This window comes from Corvus kubaryi, unplaced genomic scaffold (assembly GCF_017639235.1).
Source record: "Corvus kubaryi isolate FWS band 111438036 unplaced genomic scaffold, C.kubaryi_AGA036_p1.0 split1-37296, whole genome shotgun sequence".
Lineage (NCBI taxonomy): Eukaryota > Metazoa > Chordata > Aves > Passeriformes > Corvidae > Corvus > Corvus kubaryi.
Window position 1 is genome coordinate 10,638,572 of NW_024582075.1, and position 17,845 is coordinate 10,656,416.

Here is a 17,845-nt window from a genome sequence, read left to right on the forward strand (position 1 = left end):
ACAAGAAGAGCTTTACCTAGACTCAAGACAGACTTTTGCTGACTTTCTGGAGTTTGCAGCAGTAGAAGAGCTAGCCCAATTATATACTGGTCCACTGGAAATACCTACAAGGAAAAAAGAAAAAGGTTCCAAGTCTCCTTTGTTTCTCAGTGACATTAAACAGAACAAATAGGAAACTACCAAAACTTTGAAAGATTATCTTTATGAACCATAGTGACTGCACATGCAGTGACAGAGCAATGAAGAATATAACCGTGTGAAAATAGTATTTTAACTAAGTAACTAGAACATTTTAATTTGTTACTTTGTTCAAACTGCTGTAACTCACTTTAAACAAATTTCCATACCAAGAGATTTACACATATATACAGACCCAGTTAAGTTTTTACCTTCTGAAGGTATTCAACAAAGAAAAAAAATTAAAAACTTTTGACACCAACACTGGTGACCTGCAGATGAATGTCATGTAAAAGTGTCTCTACTGTCTTAAACATGACATTCTTTAAATTTAATAAACTATTTTGTGTTTTTACCATATACTCTTACCTCTTTTAAGAGCTCGAAGTTGTCCTCTATTAGGGAGATCAAAGATGAGCATTCTCCTGTTACATTTAAACATACTTCACAGAAGCATAACAGTTGCAGACTAAGCTGGGATAACTGATCTTTCCAAAACAAAGGATAGCGTAGTAGGCTGAGGAACAGCTCTTGCAGGAAAAACAAGGCTTCTGTAACTTGCAGTAAGTCCTTAAGCTGCAGAGAGGTAGTCAAAAAAAAAAAAACCAAGCCAAAACATATGATGATTTAGTTGCCCTTCCCTATCTACATAGAATTTAGTATTAGCTCTGCTATATTTCTATTGCAAATAGTACTAAATCTTTGAAGAAACATATTTATAAACTAACACCAGGAATCCCTTATCCAACTTCTCTGAAAAAAAACAACTTATGAACTGCTTTTTGATATTTTGAAGTAAAATGAGAAACACGTGAAAGAATTAAAATGTTTCTTGGTAGCTGATGAGAAAAATCCTTTTTTACCCAAAAGCAATAGCAATTAATTCAGCTCTTGGGGTTCCTTATAACAACACAAAAAAGTGTGTGGGGATTTCATCAAGCAGGTAAATATTCTTATGACAGATGCATCTGGCTCTACAATATTTCCTTTGTAACGTAACTAAGATTTTAACATACGTCTCAAAAGAGAAAGGCAGTGGTGTAACTCAATTCTAGAACACCATGGAATCTAACTACCACAAAAACTAGATGCTGAAGTGTGATACCCAAAAGCAGTATCTCCATACCTGAAAGCCAGCTAAAAAGGTTTCAAGAAGCAGGTCGTCTCAAAGTCCCCATGTGCTGGATGACAGTATTTCTGTTCTTGAAAACTCTACTTCCAGACAAATGCACTGTTCCAATCCAAACTCTGGAGCCAGCATTAAGCACAACAGCCTGATTTTTATTCCCTTTTTGTTCTATAAATAATCTGCTCTAATCAGAAATCTCATGTCACTGAATTATTAGCAGAAAAGTCTACAGGTGAGGAGCTGTACTTTTGACAGCTTGGTTGACACTGTCAGACAAAATGACTGGGAAACATTTCAGCATTTATATTACACAGTGGATTAAATTAAGCTATGCTAAAATGAGGTTCAGAGAAAGAAGACGAGGGAATTGACGGACTATACAACAGTCCATCAAACAGGCTTCTTGAAGGAAGTACCTTCCATTGTGAAAGCTGTATCTCAGGTGAGACAAAAATGTTCAAGTATTAATATGAGTTTGAAAATATGCAACTGATTTCTTGCTTAAAAAAAAGAAGTGCCAACATGTATGAAGGAAAAAAAGGTTCATAACTAATTTCATACATTTTATTCAGCACCTTTCTTATGGCTAAATGTTATCAGGTCTGAAGCTTGGTCATACATTCAAGACACAATGTTATACTGAAGTTCAGATAAAATCGAGAAAATATCAGACAACTCTCTGTAACTAGAAAAGGTCAGCATGTACCCATCATTACGAAGAATAGACCTGAACCAAGATAAACATGTATAACACAAGTTGTATTTTTTCCAAAAGATTGTGAGAAGTAGCTATGAGTAGAAAGAATACTTTTCTAGTAAAATGTCATAGGATAAAGACGCTACCAAATATCCTTATAACAAGCCTACTTAGCTTTTCATTATTCATATTAATGAACCCTCTCTCCATAGCAATAAGGGCAAAGCACCTCATGTTTGGCTGAATACGTCTGAAACTGAAGATGTTGTCCTAATATCAAAAGAAGAAGGAAATGGTAGATAGGTACAAAAAAAGCTTAACTGGTATCACAGTGATGGACAAGAAAAAGCAGAGCTTTTAATTTTAACCAACATCACAGGCCCCTAACCAAAAGGGGACAGAAAGATTAAACCCCTAGCTCCTATTATGTATCACTGTGCAACTTAAAAAAAATTCAAAACCTTCAGCATATTCCAGAAGGACTAAATTTCATCTTCAGATCCACTAATCTCTCTGTTACAAAGAGTGAGAAAGGAATACCTAGAAATACTTAAATAATTCTTCTCATATAGTTTGTTTCATTTTAATATTATCCATTTTAAGTTAAAATTGTATGGTTTTGACAAATATCTTGCCATTTAACAGAATTTTCTCATTAATGTCTTTCTAAGTTTACCGTATGTTTACCGAAGCAACTAGATGCAAGTAATGACAGTAAATATGTTTCAATTTCCATCTTAACAGGTATATCAGATTTGAACAACTAAAGTTTTATCTTCTACCAGAAAGAGACAGCTTATTAGATTTACGTACTATCAACAAACCTGGTCTACAGAAAATGGAAGAGAATGCTATATTTGCACACTTGAAAGACAATAATAATAATACTATCACTATTTTGATAAACATCTATTTGTAAAAGATAGGGTCAGGCAACAACTGTACCTGCAGGTGTGGAACCAAATCACATAGAAGTCGAAGAATCTCACATTCCAACGCGGAGAGTTCTTCGTGCTTTGGCCCATGAGGCTGAAGTAAGATCTTAAGTAAACCCATTCGCAGTTCAGCATATTCCCGTAACTGGTATGGTTCACAATACAGGTATCTTAGAAATGAAGCCATTATGGCAACACATGAACTCTCTGACCTGCAGTTCAAGAAATAAGTTTGCCGTGAGTGCTTTCTACTCAAAGTGTAACAAGGAAATCCAGGTAATGTGACATTACCTGCAAAAGTTCACAAGACCCAATTAACAGAAAGGTGTTGAGAAGGGCATTACTAAATACTCGAACAAAGTACTGTCATGAGGCCCAATACAGTAACCATACTTCAAAGTGCAATTTTGAAAAGATTCAATATGGACCTGCAGGTTATAACACTCCTAATTTTACTCTTTTCCCCTCATCAATTCAAGAAAGTGACTTTCCTTGCTGAATGTCATGATAGACTGATGTCCCATTCTGAAGAATATTTGGACAAGACTACTCAGAAATATCTTTTTAAAACACATAAAACATATTTCAATAAAAAGGAGTCATCCTTTACTTACCAGTTTTTGCAGAATGGTCTTAAAACAATTACACGATACAGGAACTGTTTTAACCAACATGGCTTCCCAGTAAAATATTATCACAAAACAAATCTTTTGGCTTGATCATGTCAGGAGTACAAGCTGTCCTTTACATTATTAAAACAACCAAATAAAGCTGATGGTCAATATAGTAACAAATACAGAATCACAGAACTGTTCAGGCTCAAGTCCAACCATCACTGCCATGCCCACTGCTAAACCATGTCCCCAAGTGCCACATCTACAGGTCTTTTGAATACTTCCAGGAATGGTGACTCCACCACTTCCCTGAGCAGACTGTTGCAATGGTTGACAAGCCCATTACAAAATTTTTCCTAACAGCCAGTCTAAACCTCCCTTGATGCAACTTGAGCCTACTTACTCTCATCCTGTCACTTGTTATTTGGGAAAACAGAACCCCCCACCTGGCTACAACCTCCTTTCATGAAGAAGAGCATAAAGTCACTCCTCAGTCTCCCTTTCTCTGGGCTAAACACTCCCAGCTCCTCAGCTGTTCCTCATCAGATTTGTGCTCCAGACCCTTCACCAGGTCCACTGCCCTTCCCTGGACTTGCTCCAGCACCTCGATGTCCTTCTTGTTATAAGCGGCCCAGAACTGGACACAGGGCTTGAGGTGCAGCCTCACCAGTGCCAAGTACATGGGCACTTCCCTAGTCCTGCTCCTGCAGGCCACACTATTTCTGACCCAAGCCAGGATGCCACTGGCCTTCTCGGCCACAAGGGCACATGCTGGCTCATGTTCAGCTGTCAATCAGCACCCTCAGGTCTTTTTTCTCTGTGCAGTTTTCCAGCCACTCTTCTCTCAGTCTGTAGCACTCCATGGAGTTGTCGTGACCGAAGTGCAGCACCCAGCATTAGGGGTTGAACCTTGTTGAACCTCATACCACTGGCCTCAGACCATGGATCCAGCCTGCCCATATCCCTCTGCAGAGCCTTCCTACCGTCCAGCACATCAACAGGGAATCAAAACTCAATTTTAAACAAGACTCAGTCTTGATACAAAACTGTAGAAAGAATTTAGTAATAGGTCTATATCAACATACGTGGAGCTTTTCTACATCACACTTAGGGACACTGTTTAGTGGTGGACTTGATAGCATTAGGTTAATGGCTGGACTCAGTGCTCTGAAGGGCATTTCCAAACCTAAATTACTCGATAATTCTTTATTGTCAGTCTAGCACTTTACCCACAGAAACCTTGAACAAAGAGCACCAAGAAGAGTGTCGCGTATTTTCCTTTTCAGCAAGAAAAACTCCTGTTTTAATTCAAAAGAAGCCATCAGCAGAAAATCCATCGTTCACTCCATTTATACATCTGAGGGGACTCTATGTGAGTCCCAGATTTGGCAGCAGAGTGAAAGAGCAAACAGCATTTGAAAAATACTCTGATCAATTAAACTGAGCAAAACACACTTTAGCTTGAAAGTCTTACTCTTGATCATGTAGTCTAAGCCCACCAGATATTTAAGAGATGAATAAACTTATTTCTTTACAAACAGAAAACAGAGAAGCCAATTTCTCTGCACTATTTCTCTGTTATTAGTCTTTCCGAAAACAGGAGAAAAGGCATACTTTTATCTGAAAAGCATACATATAGGTGTAAAATTATTGAAAGCAGTTCTCTTTGAGAATGCCAGATTTCTTATCTTACACTGAAGCGTTCTTCGACAAGTTTCTTAGTGGTTAGCATGAAGAAAGGCTGAGATTGTTGGCAGTTGGGTATTTGTTATTATCTGATTTTAATGATGCTTTATAATAAGGCTGTACCACTGATTTTTTTTTCTATTTTTTTAAATCAGAAAGCATGCATTGTTTTTCAAGACCTCATCTTTTCCATGAGATTTAATCATCCCTCCTTTTCCTTCATCATCCCATCATTTTGTATACATGAGTTATAGCTGCATTGTATTCATTTTTTTTGACTAAGCAGTCAGAATTTTGACAAAGCTAATAAGCCAAATAGCTTATTTTAAAAAAAAATTCAAATGTGCTATCAGTCTTGCACCAGTTATTCTACATCCATACAAAATTTATCTACATAGTGAATTAAAAGCTATAAAATTGATTTTTGATGGATTATACCAGTATTTAACGAAGAATTTTTTATATTATTATTTTAAAACTTGAAATAGTGTAATGAAGTTTTATCTTTCACAGTACCTTTCACAAAAGACAGAATTCTTACTGCTTGTTGCAGCTTCCTTCAACAAAACGGTTACAATGATACAATTCAGTTGTCAACATTTGCTAGGCTATTTTTAATTTTTCATTCATGTACCTCTCTGGACACTGATGGAAAAATACTGTTATCTGCTGTAGTAGAACTGGCCAGCAATCAGGTCTGTTCTCAAGGACAGTGATTAATGGATGAGGAGTGTTCCTGAAAGACAAAGAAATTACATTTATATCCATAACACAGAAAGGAAGTATGCAAAAAAACTATCTGCAAAATAAGCACAGCTGTAGAAGTAGGCAATTTAACCTCCTCCTTTTACCAACTCCTTTTACCAGCTTTGCTGAGATGGCTCACTATCTAAAGAGAGTATTTTCTCAGAACTTCTGAAACAAGATTAAAACAAAATCTCTCTATTTGAAAAGGCTTGGTCTCACTCTTTTTTGTTTAACTTACCTTAATTTCTACGGTTCACTCTTCAAAAGTGTCATTTGAGTCACTGGCTGTATCAGTGAGCTCCAAATAATACCCACTAAAAAATCTGAACTGTTTGTCACACAGTATCAGTCCAGTTTTCGAAGCCCAGATCCAAGTCTTCAGCACCTGAGACTGATTGAGGTGACCATCATCCTACTACTTAATACTTTAAACCTGCTCCCAACAATTTTTTTCTCCTTTTTTTTTTTTATTTTGTCATGTAGTAAAAGAAACAGAAAAGGAAAAAGTTTGGTCATACCACCAAGCTGGAGACTTCCACTTTACTCTTTGTCAGCCCCCTGACATTATAAAGGTCACTGAGGCCTAGTAGTCACCTGTTTTCAGATTAATCTATTGCCAACACCTTCTGCATCTCCAAAGTCAGTGACTGAAGGCCATCTACACCACCTAGAAGTGTGATGCTTGCATTAAACAATGACTACGCTGTCAGAGACTGAAAATAGTTCATGCCTCAAACATTGATATAAAGTTTTGCTCATTATAAAGAAGCTACAACCAAAGAAGCTTCCCTGAAGAGTGGGACTTTGAACTGAAAGTCAAACTGCTGACTAGATAAAGGGAAGCCCATTGTTCAATCATCCCGGGCTGAGTCTGGGGTGGGGGGAGAGCGCAGCTCACAGAAGCCAGGTTTACACAGACTCCCCCAGCCGAGGGGGGAGGAGGAGGTTTTGGGTGCATGGTGCAACCTCTGGTGAGAGGCACTAAACACCCATCCTCCAACTACACAAATCGGCCCAGCTGTGGAACCCCCAACCCCACAGGGCACATCCACGGGACATTCCCGTGAGAGGCTTGGCCCCACAGGGCTGCACGTGATCCAACAGACCCAGAGTCTGCTGTGAGAGACTGACCCCCACCCCAGGGGGGCATGGCCGGACATTGCTACCTGGCTCGAGGGTATATAAACCCATTGGATTCTAAGCTTTTTGGGGGGACCTTCACCACCAAGAAGACCAGCTGGAGAGGATCCAATGGAGCATCGCTGGGATCCACGGAATGGTGATATTTTACTTATTCTGTCCCTGTCACTCTCTTTCTGCTCCCCGCCCCCCCCACCTATTTTCTACTTCTTTCTTTGTTCCTTTCTCTCTCTCTCTCTCTCTCTCTCATATTTACCATCAAATAAAACCCTCACTATTGACTGGCATATGGTCTCATTTGCACCTTAATTCCGGCAGAGGCATTTCTAAGAACCTTAATAATTGGATTGTAACATACCCTTGTACAGTAGCAGATGGAAGAAAACCTGGGAAGGAGGGAAACCTTAAGTACATAACTTTTTCTGTCAGAAACAAAACCAAAGTCATTTAACTAGTGTAACTTACTGCCCAGAGCTCTGGATGCCCCATCCCTGAAAGTCAAGGACAGGATGGATGGGCCTTTGAGCAACATGGTCTAGTGGAAGGTGTCTCTGTCTGGTGACTGGGGGGCTGCAACTAGGTGATCTTTAGGGACCCTTCCAACCCAAACCATTCTATGCTATAAGTGGAATAGCAAACAGAGAAAGGCAGCATAAATCTGCTGCAAACCACCACCTTCAGTTTGGTTAACTATCTTTCCAGTTCACAGGTCCAACAAATCTGTTCTACACACCAGAGAGACCTTCAGGGAGTTTTACCTATTCAGCAGTAGATGATTTGAGAGCCACCCATTGAAGTGGTTTATCTCAAGACACACTGCCTCAGTTTCAGAGACTGCATGAGTGATACAGTCAGATACAACTTTTAGGAAGGACTTACAATGGTATTTCATTTACTATTGTTGTTTTAAAAACTTCTGAGGAGGAAAAAGCCAGAATTTCCAACAGTCTTTTTATTAGAGAAGGCAACATTCACTGACACACACTCACATCCAGTAACCCTATAATACAACATGGGCTTCATCTTAAGCAATGCTGAACCAACCCAGCTCCAGATGAAGTGAATGAGATCTGTGAGAACCCCCAGAAGAACAAAAATCTAATTTTTCCCATTACATGGCAAATTTGAAATGCGTTATGTGATGGTACATTAAGGCTTCCCTTGACTGAGCTAAAGAGGTAATAATTACCTGCTATAAGCAGGAATGTTTAGAGTTATGTTATGCCTAGCAAGACACTATTTATGAAAAAACATAATCTAGCAGACATATCCTTACACTAAAAGAGGTGCTCCTCATTATGGTTTTTTTACATTCTCAAGGTCAGTATTTTTTAAATCCTGGGCAACTCACTAGTTTTGAGGATAATCAAAGAGTTACACAGCCATCAGCTAAATGAAAGGCCCACCAAACTATGAAAGCTGGTTGCAGAGTATTTGCATACCTAATGACTCTCATTTCTTTGCTATGTGGTTACAACAGAGCTAAAAACACAGGATTTAATTTTTTTTTAGACTGGTTCCTCCTCTGCTCATCAAATAATTTTTCTTCTGAAGACATGTTTTTCTTTTCAGGCAAATAAATAATTTGAAGACAAAAGTTCTTTCAGAAAGCTGACTGATGTGATGGACTATGTGAAACATGCTCAGAAAACAGATGCCATCTACTAAGAACACAAACTATGCATACTACAGGTCTGGCCCTCATATTTGGGGCTAGAAGCCTGTCACATCTCACATTCATTTCTCAAATATTTGTCAACTTATGTACATGTTCTTCATATGTCCACCTACCTAGATTTTGTAAATATTTTACTAAAGTTAGAGTCTTTTACAATCTATAAAGACCAGAAAAGTTAGGTTTATTGCTTCATTGCAGCTTTCCAAAGATGATAGCATGCAAGAGGCAAAAAAACTTCTTGCTTGTCTCTGAATCTAGTCTCTGAATCTGGCAAGATTATAGACCAGATCCTTATCCGGCAGAAAGCTAGAAATACTGTCCAAATGCAATGCCAGAACATTGAAAGTACATAGTCCTTGTAAAGACATACAGGGTAATAGCAGCTTCTTATTTCAATAACTTTGTCATATTTTAAAAATTAATTACCTTTCCTAATCAAGAGAATATGCCTCCAGTCATCACTTAAATGCTTACAATGACACTGAAGCCAGGGGAACCTTCCTAAAGTCAGCATCCGACACATCAAGTCTAAAATTAAAATGGCTTATTACCTAGAAAAAAAAGCAAACCTTTTATGACAGATCTTGTGCATTCTGAAACTAGTAAAACTGCACTGAACTGGATAGTGAAAGAAGTCACCTAAGCTCCACAGTGAACAGTGATTAATAATGAAACATCAAAAAGTGCAAACCAAAAAAGTTCCATTTGATAATGCTATTAGCAGTAAGTAAGGTGTATAGATGCAATTTATTGCCAACACCATCTTAAGAACTTAAGAACTGCCAGAACAGCAATGTAAAACACACATCTTTAAATGACATTACAGTGCCACAATCCTAAATTATTGCTAGTGGGTTCAGGATAAAGCAAAACACCCAAGCAAACATAGTGTTTACCCACTCATAATATGGAAATGTCCAGAGAAACAAAGATAAATCTTTGTGAGGGGTAACAATAAAACATACATTATTTTTAACTTTTAGGTCATCTGAACCTTTTTGTTACATCTCTGAACAGAACTGAACTCCAATCTGATTTAAGGACAAATTTAGTGACAGACTTTTTTTCTGTATGAGGAAACAACGTCTGCAGTCAACAGACTTTTCTGCGTATGCAGATGTGACCCTGGTCCTTTCAGAAAGCTGGTCCTTTCAGGAACAGCACTTTACTCCATCAAATATGCATTTATTAAGCATTTTTCTACCTGCTCTGAATCTTGAATTCAGAAAACTGGCAGCTCTCCAGACCTTTAAAACAGTAAAACCATGCATCATTAAGAATATCATAAAATACTAGTTCATGAAAGAAAGGCTAATAGCTTTCAGAAAAAAATTACATCAAATTTTCTGTACACTCATATCATAAACCACCTGCACTGAGAATGCTAACAGGAGCCCTTCCTGGGTCAAGATAAAGGCACTTTACTAAAGAAAAGAAAAGCCTAGAAAAGAAAGCAAAGGAAAATAAAAAAATATACTCTTTACTTTCTATCAGCAGGCAACGTGCAGCCACTTCCTGTGCTGGAGGGTGTCAGTATGTGTAGCAGTTGCTTTGGAAGACATATGCCTTAATAATGAATCCACTCCCAGCTCCTTCCTCTTTGCTTTTATTCCTGAGCACAGCAACATGTGGTACGAACTATCCCTTTTGGGATAGATTTGGTATGCTATCCTGGCTATGTCCCCTCCCAAAGTCTTGACTATCCCAACCTTCCTGGCCTTTTGAGGGATGGCAATGGGCTGGACAGATAGCACTGCTCAGCAGCAGCCAAAACACTGGTGTGTTATCAACACTGTTCTCATTGCAGATGGCTGCAATGGAGAAAGCTAACTCCATCCCAGACAAACACTATATAATAAAATGCACTATATAATAAATCTGCAAGACATTAATTTTCTTCCATTTCTTTTCAGGAACTGATCATGACATTACATCATCACAAGAAGTATTATGAAACTAATTCTATTGTCCAGAATTAACACTGGCCTAAACCACATTTATTTATTACCCTGTAATACTGGTGACAATAGCAAACCACTTGAGAATGTACTGTTGCATTTTGATTCTTCATTGATGATTTCCATATGGAATACTTTTGCGCAGTTGACAGCATAATATATGAGCACTGTAATGGGAGATTACTGTTGGTGAGCTACTGTATACATTCTTCTATTCCTTACAAAAAAATCAGGTTTTAATGGCACTTGATGGCACAATGACAAAAATTGTTACATAACAATGAATAGATAGGTTGCTCTGTACACTAAAAAACAGAAGTCACGTTTCAAAACCCCAGGGCTCTGACCGTATGTCAAACAATCATTTCTCTTCATTACAGTTAACTGTAACCAAAAGGGAAAACAAAAACCATATTGGCTAAATAAAAGTCTGCTTCTTACTTTCAGTTCTCTATTACTTTACTTTATACCATTCTGAATTACCAAATTTCACCTTCACTGTATGTTACCAGCAATTTCTCTTTTAATGAGTGGGAAAAACATGTAATAACCTTTCTGCGTCTGATTGGGCAGAGGCTGTTTCTTTATTCCAGCCACATCCCACCACCCTCTTTTTCATACGAAGCCAGAATTAAGTTCCTTTAACTTAGCTTCTTCTACCAGAAGCTTTTAAAAAAGCGTTCGAAAGAGTTCCATCTTCATTACCCGCATTTTAATTTAAAACTACTCTATACGAGTAGGGATTTTGTAAAGAGATCTGATATAGCCACAAAAACAAATGCATGCAGAATTTCAGGAATGCAAACACATCCAGCACTCCGAAGTCTGTTTCACTTTTCTTCACTATTTCATTTTGTTTAATTAAAGACATGATTCCTGTCTCTCAAATAATACATTTTATATCCTTAAGCCATTATAGCTACAGCCTCCTACAACAATACCTCTTAACTGCATAAAAAGTAACTTGAAAAGCATTCATGACATCTACCAAGCTGGGACATTCTCCAGAAAAGATACAATAGAGGCTTGTAATGTCAGTACTGACTCATGGTTTCTCAAGAGATGGATGAAGTCTCTAGGATGTCCCCTTCAGAAGTCTGGTATTGCATGAACAAGAAGTTTTAGATAAGTAGCTGTATATTCATCTTTAAGTATTTTATTTTTATACGTCAATCACCTTAACAGCAAAGACATTCAGGAACATGACTTTTAGAATAAGAATAAAGCAGGAAAAACAAGTGAGAGGGAAGTGAGTCGTAGCCTTAAAATAAAATACTTATTAAAAGAAATATTAGAAATCATCCACTATTTGAATAAGTCTTAGTACTTGTTTTCTCACACTGCCTTTGTCCCTTTCGAGCCTATGGCGGGAATCTTATCCTTGTATTACAAAACTCCTTAAAACTTTCAACCAAAAAAAAAAAAAAATCACGTAATCGGATAATCATTTAGGTTGAAAGGGACCTACTCAGATCACCCAGTCCAACCCATAAGCTCAAGCAGTCAGCTAGTGAAGGCTACCCAGTATCCCATGCGGTCAAGTTCTGTTATCTCCACGGACGGAGATTCCACAACCTTTGTGGGCAACCTGTGCCAGCACATGATTCCCTGCACAGTGTGAACAAAGCAAAACACACATAAAAGAGTAAGATTGAAATCCAGTATTAACTTAATTTCTCTTTTTTTTCTGGAAATCAGAGAGAAAGTTACTATTGTTTCTAAATACAAGGAATGTGAAACTAACCTGATTCCATACAGACTCCAAACAGACTCATCTCCATCTTTTCCCAGTTGAATAGCTTGAATTTGTATTAACTTGCAAATAGTTTTTACTAAACCGTGCACATTCCTGTTGACAAAAAGAACTGAGTTACTGTCAAGTCTGCAGCTACATTAATTGAGTCGTACATAAGAGAAGGAAGAAAATTGACCCTTGGGACCTGGAGTTCTACTTATGGACCTCTTAACTTATGCCCACACAGTTCTGGGCAAGTTGCGCATTTATGTATCTTTGTTTTCCTTTTCACATAATGAAAAAAAACAGCAAAGGGAATAATTAATGTATCAATCAAAACTTTTGATGGGTTGCTTCTACCATCTATTACATGAATGGGAATACAAGGCAAACAGCACTTACAACTGTCAAACCTTTACCATACTTATCACCACCTGCAGACTGACTCTTTTCAATAAGGTGCTGTGGCACACTGGGGAACATCTACAGAGTCCCACAGTGGATCTCCCCACTACTAAATGCTTACTTTTATAGTTCAGATACTATAGTACTATATTCTCTCTTCTGTGCTGGAAAGCACTGACCCAGATCAAAAGTGATAGAACATACTTGTATTTTCTCTCTCTCTTTCAGAATGGACCACTTATAAAATGACTGTCTGTTGTGACACCTTGCTCTCAAAATACTGAAATCTGACAATACAAGAAGACATTGAGGCTTGACAGAACTCTGCTGCAAAGCAGCTAACAGGAAGATGTGCTGAAGAGTTCTAAATCCCAATACAGTCAACCAAAAACACAGAGGGAGATTTTTGGATGGATGTAGGGGAGGGAAAGAGAGAACAATCTTTTAGATTCTTCACTGCCAGAAAAAGTCAGTTAAACGGGAATTTGCAAGAGTATTTCCCAGCTTCAACTGGATAACTGCAGCAAGGAGGAAAAAGACAAACCATAAAAAACTCGGTAAGAAAATGGTCTTTCCTGTTCTGAAACTCCTGTATTGCTGGTCCTAATTCCCAAGCCGGAAGTGGGAAGAGAAGAGATGCTTTAGGCTTTGCACTCACCTCCTGAACACAAGCAACACAAAGGCATGTCATATTGCAAGGACATCCCCCACCTCCTATAGGCATGGGTGCTCAGTAATAAAAACATTCTGAAAACATGCATATACACAGAAATCCTTCTGACAGTTTCTTTAAGATTACAATAATCTTTTCACAGGTTTTTCAGTAGATTGACTTGATTATTTATCCTTGTTCATTATTAACACAGGCAGGGTTTTCCCATTGTCATCTACACAAAATGCTGGAAACCAATCTTAAAAACGTGAAAATACATGTCTATGTATCTCCATATGTAAATATTTCCTATATATGCATAAACACACAAACATGCATATAAATATGATGTTCCATGCAGTTTAAACTCTTAGGGCATAAAAGGAAACACTGGGTCTTAAGAGCCAATTACAATAATACATACAATGAGCAGGTATTGTGAACCAAAGAAGTTAACTCAGATAAACATGAAAGCTTCATCTCTACATGTCGTTTCTACTGTGCATAATTTGATACATCTGACAAAATATAATCCAGCAGGTGCACTTAGCCCCTGCAAAATTCACTGCAACAGAAGGAAGAGAAGCAAGAATACAACATGTGTAGCCTTTGCCAATAAAATATACACCTAACTCCATTCAGCACTGAAAGTGCTTGGTGGTTGCAAATGCCTTTCTGCTAGCTGCCACTGGCTGCTGCTTTTTATTTTAGTGACACTGTGCACAGAGCACTGCAAAGGCACACAGAAGAAAATTTGGCAGGGCACAGGACGGCAGACTGCAGACTACAATTCTAAGTCCAGGTAAAAAAAAAGTATTAGCACTGAAAAGAGGCAATCTGAAATTGTCAGTTTAATGAGCTCCTGAGGCTACAGACGTTTTAAACCACAGATTTCTGTGGTTAGGCAACATAAACCCTGTCTTGCAATCCATAGTGTATGCAGTTTGAATTGTAGCAGCCCGGGGGAGGAGGGGGTGGCAGTGGGAAAGAAGCCAAAAATACATGAAAGGTTACTGCGTAATTTGCCAGCACTTAGTATAGCAATCAGTCATGTGTTGGTTTCACACATGAAAAAAAATTTTTAGAAGAATCAAAGAATAGTGTAGAAATGGGGCAGATCACAGTCTCCTCAGTATGTAACTCTGATTTTGTTCTTAAGCTTAACTTAATTTAAAATATCCCGTTTTACACTATTTATTCTTTGAAGTACAAAGCTGTATTAACATTTTATAACCTTATAAACTGTTGATACTGTAATAAACCCTCAGCTGAACAGGAACTTCAAATTTCTTACTCTGCAAGCCACTGTAATAAAACTTTCACTCCACCTTATGCCACAGGACTCAGTTTCTCATAGTCTTAGCACAGGTACTTTTACTTATTCGTTAACAATGTAGACTCCTCCCTTAACCCCAAAATGCCCCAAATTTTTGTCATTTGGAGGACAGTGGTTTGCAGAGATTATATTATAAAAATGTATTTGCAAAACCTCTTCTAGGAAACCGTAATCATGTATTGCAAACCCAGCATAGAAACAGCATCAGCACAGCAAGATCCTAGCGGTAAACAGGCAAGTCACAAGGTTAGAAAAAATTTTTAAGCATTTCACTGGTTTACTCAAACCTAAGCTCACCTTCGGCTCAGACTGAGTATGAGAGACCTTAGTGTAAAACTGATTATGTGAAGGAGAGAAGGGGTGAAGAACATGTCTTGAATAGCATGGTTCTTGCAACCTCTGTGCTGAGTCCACCAGCACAAAGTATCACAAACATAGCTCTAAATAGCTGGTTTGGCTAAAAACAACTCTACCCGTCCCCAGCAAGAGAATGTCACAGCTTGGTGCACAAATCCACTTAGCAGTCAAAAGGGACTGCTAATAAGGTTGGTAAATTTGAATGGAAATCTCTTCCCAATCATCATGTGACTTCCTATTTCTAAATGTTATGCACAGTGCCTCTTTCCCTCACAACTGCATTTTCTCAATATGTTGGATAGGCAGTCTAGGTCAAAAGACCACTGTGAGATCTAAGCACTCTATTTGCAGAATTGTGTAGGAGGAAGTAGCTTCAAAGTAAAGTAATTTCTTCCTCAGCAGACAAGGAAACCAACTGCAGCATTCCTACTCCCAACACACATTCTTATGGTGACTTTATTTGAGCAACCAGTTTTTTGACAGACTGATGAAGTTATTTCCCTCTGTGCTGGTTTTGGCTGGGGTAGAGTTAATTTTCTTCATGGTGGCTGGTATGGGGCTATGATTTAGATTTGTGCTGAAGACAGGGTGGATAATACAGATGTTTACAGATAATAGAGATGTTTTTGTTATTGGTGAGCAGGGCTTACACACAGCCAAAGCCTTTTTTGCTTTTTGTACTGCCACACTGGGGAGGAAGCTGGGGGTGCTTGGCAGGTTGGGAGAAGACAGAGCAGGGACAGGTGACCCAAACTGACCAGAGGGATACTCCAGACCATATAACATCATGCTCAGTATATAAAGTGGAGGGAAAGAAGAGGGGGTGTTTGGATTGATGGCATTTGTATTCCCAAGTCATCATTACATATGATGGAGCCCTGCTCTCTTGAAGATGGCTGAAAACCTGCCTGCCCATGAGAAGCAGTGAATTAATTTCTTGTTTTGATTTGCTTGTGTGCACAGCTTTTACTTTCCCTGTTAAACTTTCCTTATTTCAACCCACAAGTTTTCTACCTTTTACCCCCTCCCTAATCCTACTGGTAGGGGAGTGAGCGAGTAGCTCCATGAGGCATGGCTGCTGACTGAGATTAAACCACGACATAATCCCCCATAATGGAAGCTGATGCCGTTTCTTTCCCCTTTCTATGACAGGGGCAACAAAACTAAGCAGTTCATTGACTTCTGAGGTTCCACAGTTCAAAGCTGAGAGCACTAGTCTGAACTACTAACAATTTCAGCTTACATCCACAGAATACTCTAAGAGTTCTTAAGTCAGACCCATATTGTCACATAGCAAAGGTGAAAGCAACACCCTTCAGCAGAGTGGCAGGGCAGTAGCAGCCCTTAATGCCACAGTGTATCTGAAGATACCCAGAACTTCTCTTCCTCCATACTTGTAAGAGAAAAGCAGTAACTGGTAACTAGCTGACAAAAATCAGGCAACCAAATACTACCTTGCTGAGGGAATTAGGTTGAGAGCTCCGTGAAGAACGTAGTCAAGCTCAGCATGTTTCTCCACTACAAGTGCCACCAAGCCCTCACAGCAGGCTGTTCGCAAGGCAACATTCTCACTGCAGCACTTCTCCCAAAGCAGGTTCAGAGCAGGAGTCTGAAGGCAAAAGCATGGGACACAGGTAATGAGAAGGCTCACGCTGATTTATCTTCATTCATCTCAAACACACTTTTAAATAAAAACCAACTCAACAGCTTCTCCTGAAGCAAGAGGAAGCTGGGGTACAGATTCTATTCCTCAGAAAGGTCTTTGTGGGGACAGCTCCCAGTTTCTGGCCCTCTGCTGTCTAGGTCCAAGTCAGAGTACAGCACTTACTGTCTCTGACAAAAAGGTAATGCAGATGAATTTTTCAGCTGCGCCTATGCAGATAGAATCATGGAATGGTTTGTGTTGGAAGTGACCTTAAAGACCATATAGTTCCAACTCTGGGCCATGGGCAGGGATGCTACTCACTGTCAGGTTGCCCAGGTCCCCATCCAACCTGACCTTGAACACATCCAGGCACATGGGGCATCCACAAGCAGGTTATCATCAATTTCCTGATTTAAAAAATACGGATGCAATTGGAGACAACTCAGAAACTGCCATGACAAGCTGTGTCTACAGCAACATGTAGCACAGACAGGTAAAAGACAGGTGTACAAAGGGCTATCCAAAGGTAAGTCATCTTTACAAAACACATGAAGCTCTATTTGCTAGTAAGAATGAAGATTTGGCAGTAATCATCAAAACTGCTGCTTGTTTCCATGGTAAATTAGTACTCATAGGTTAGTTCGCTGACTTTGTGACTTACAAATGGAGAACAAGGCAGGTTTTAAAACAACCAAACATGGCAAAATGCTCTTGAATATAAAGGAAGTCTGCAATGTCTAACCTGCACAATCTTCTGCTTCCTAGCATTTTAGAAGGTGTTGCTGTATTTCAGCCTAATACCTTCATGTAAGCAGCATTAAAGGGAAAATATCACCTTGTAGCTCAAAACAGAATGTGATTCGGGAACACGATTATGATCAGGACTCTGAAAGAGCTTCTGTTAGATTGTTGGGGTTTTAGTTTAGTCTTAGTTTTTTTCCTGTTAAAGGAATT

At 38.8% G+C, this 17,845-nt stretch overlaps 1 protein-coding gene across 3 annotated transcripts in view; it reads right to left on the minus strand.

Moving 5' to 3' along the window:
* FOCAD (focadhesin) overlaps nucleotides 1-17,845 on the minus strand; it is a 97,529-nt gene that overhangs the window by 71,305 nt on the left and 8,379 nt on the right. For 2 of the 3 annotated variants that reach the window (XM_042012685.1, XM_042012687.1), the window contains exons 5-10: nucleotides 16,701-16,855; nucleotides 12,506-12,610; nucleotides 5,873-5,974; nucleotides 2,949-3,150; nucleotides 547-753; nucleotides 17-104 (exon numbers count right to left, since the gene is read on the minus strand). In XM_042012685.1, coding sequence (XP_041868619.1) covers nucleotides 17-104; nucleotides 547-753; nucleotides 2,949-3,150; nucleotides 5,873-5,974; nucleotides 12,506-12,610; nucleotides 16,701-16,855 — 859 coding nt within the window. The remainder of the gene's footprint in view (nucleotides 1-16; nucleotides 105-546; nucleotides 754-2,948; nucleotides 3,151-5,872; nucleotides 5,975-12,505; nucleotides 12,611-16,700; nucleotides 16,856-17,845) is intronic. The other variant, XM_042012686.1, reaches the window with a different exon arrangement.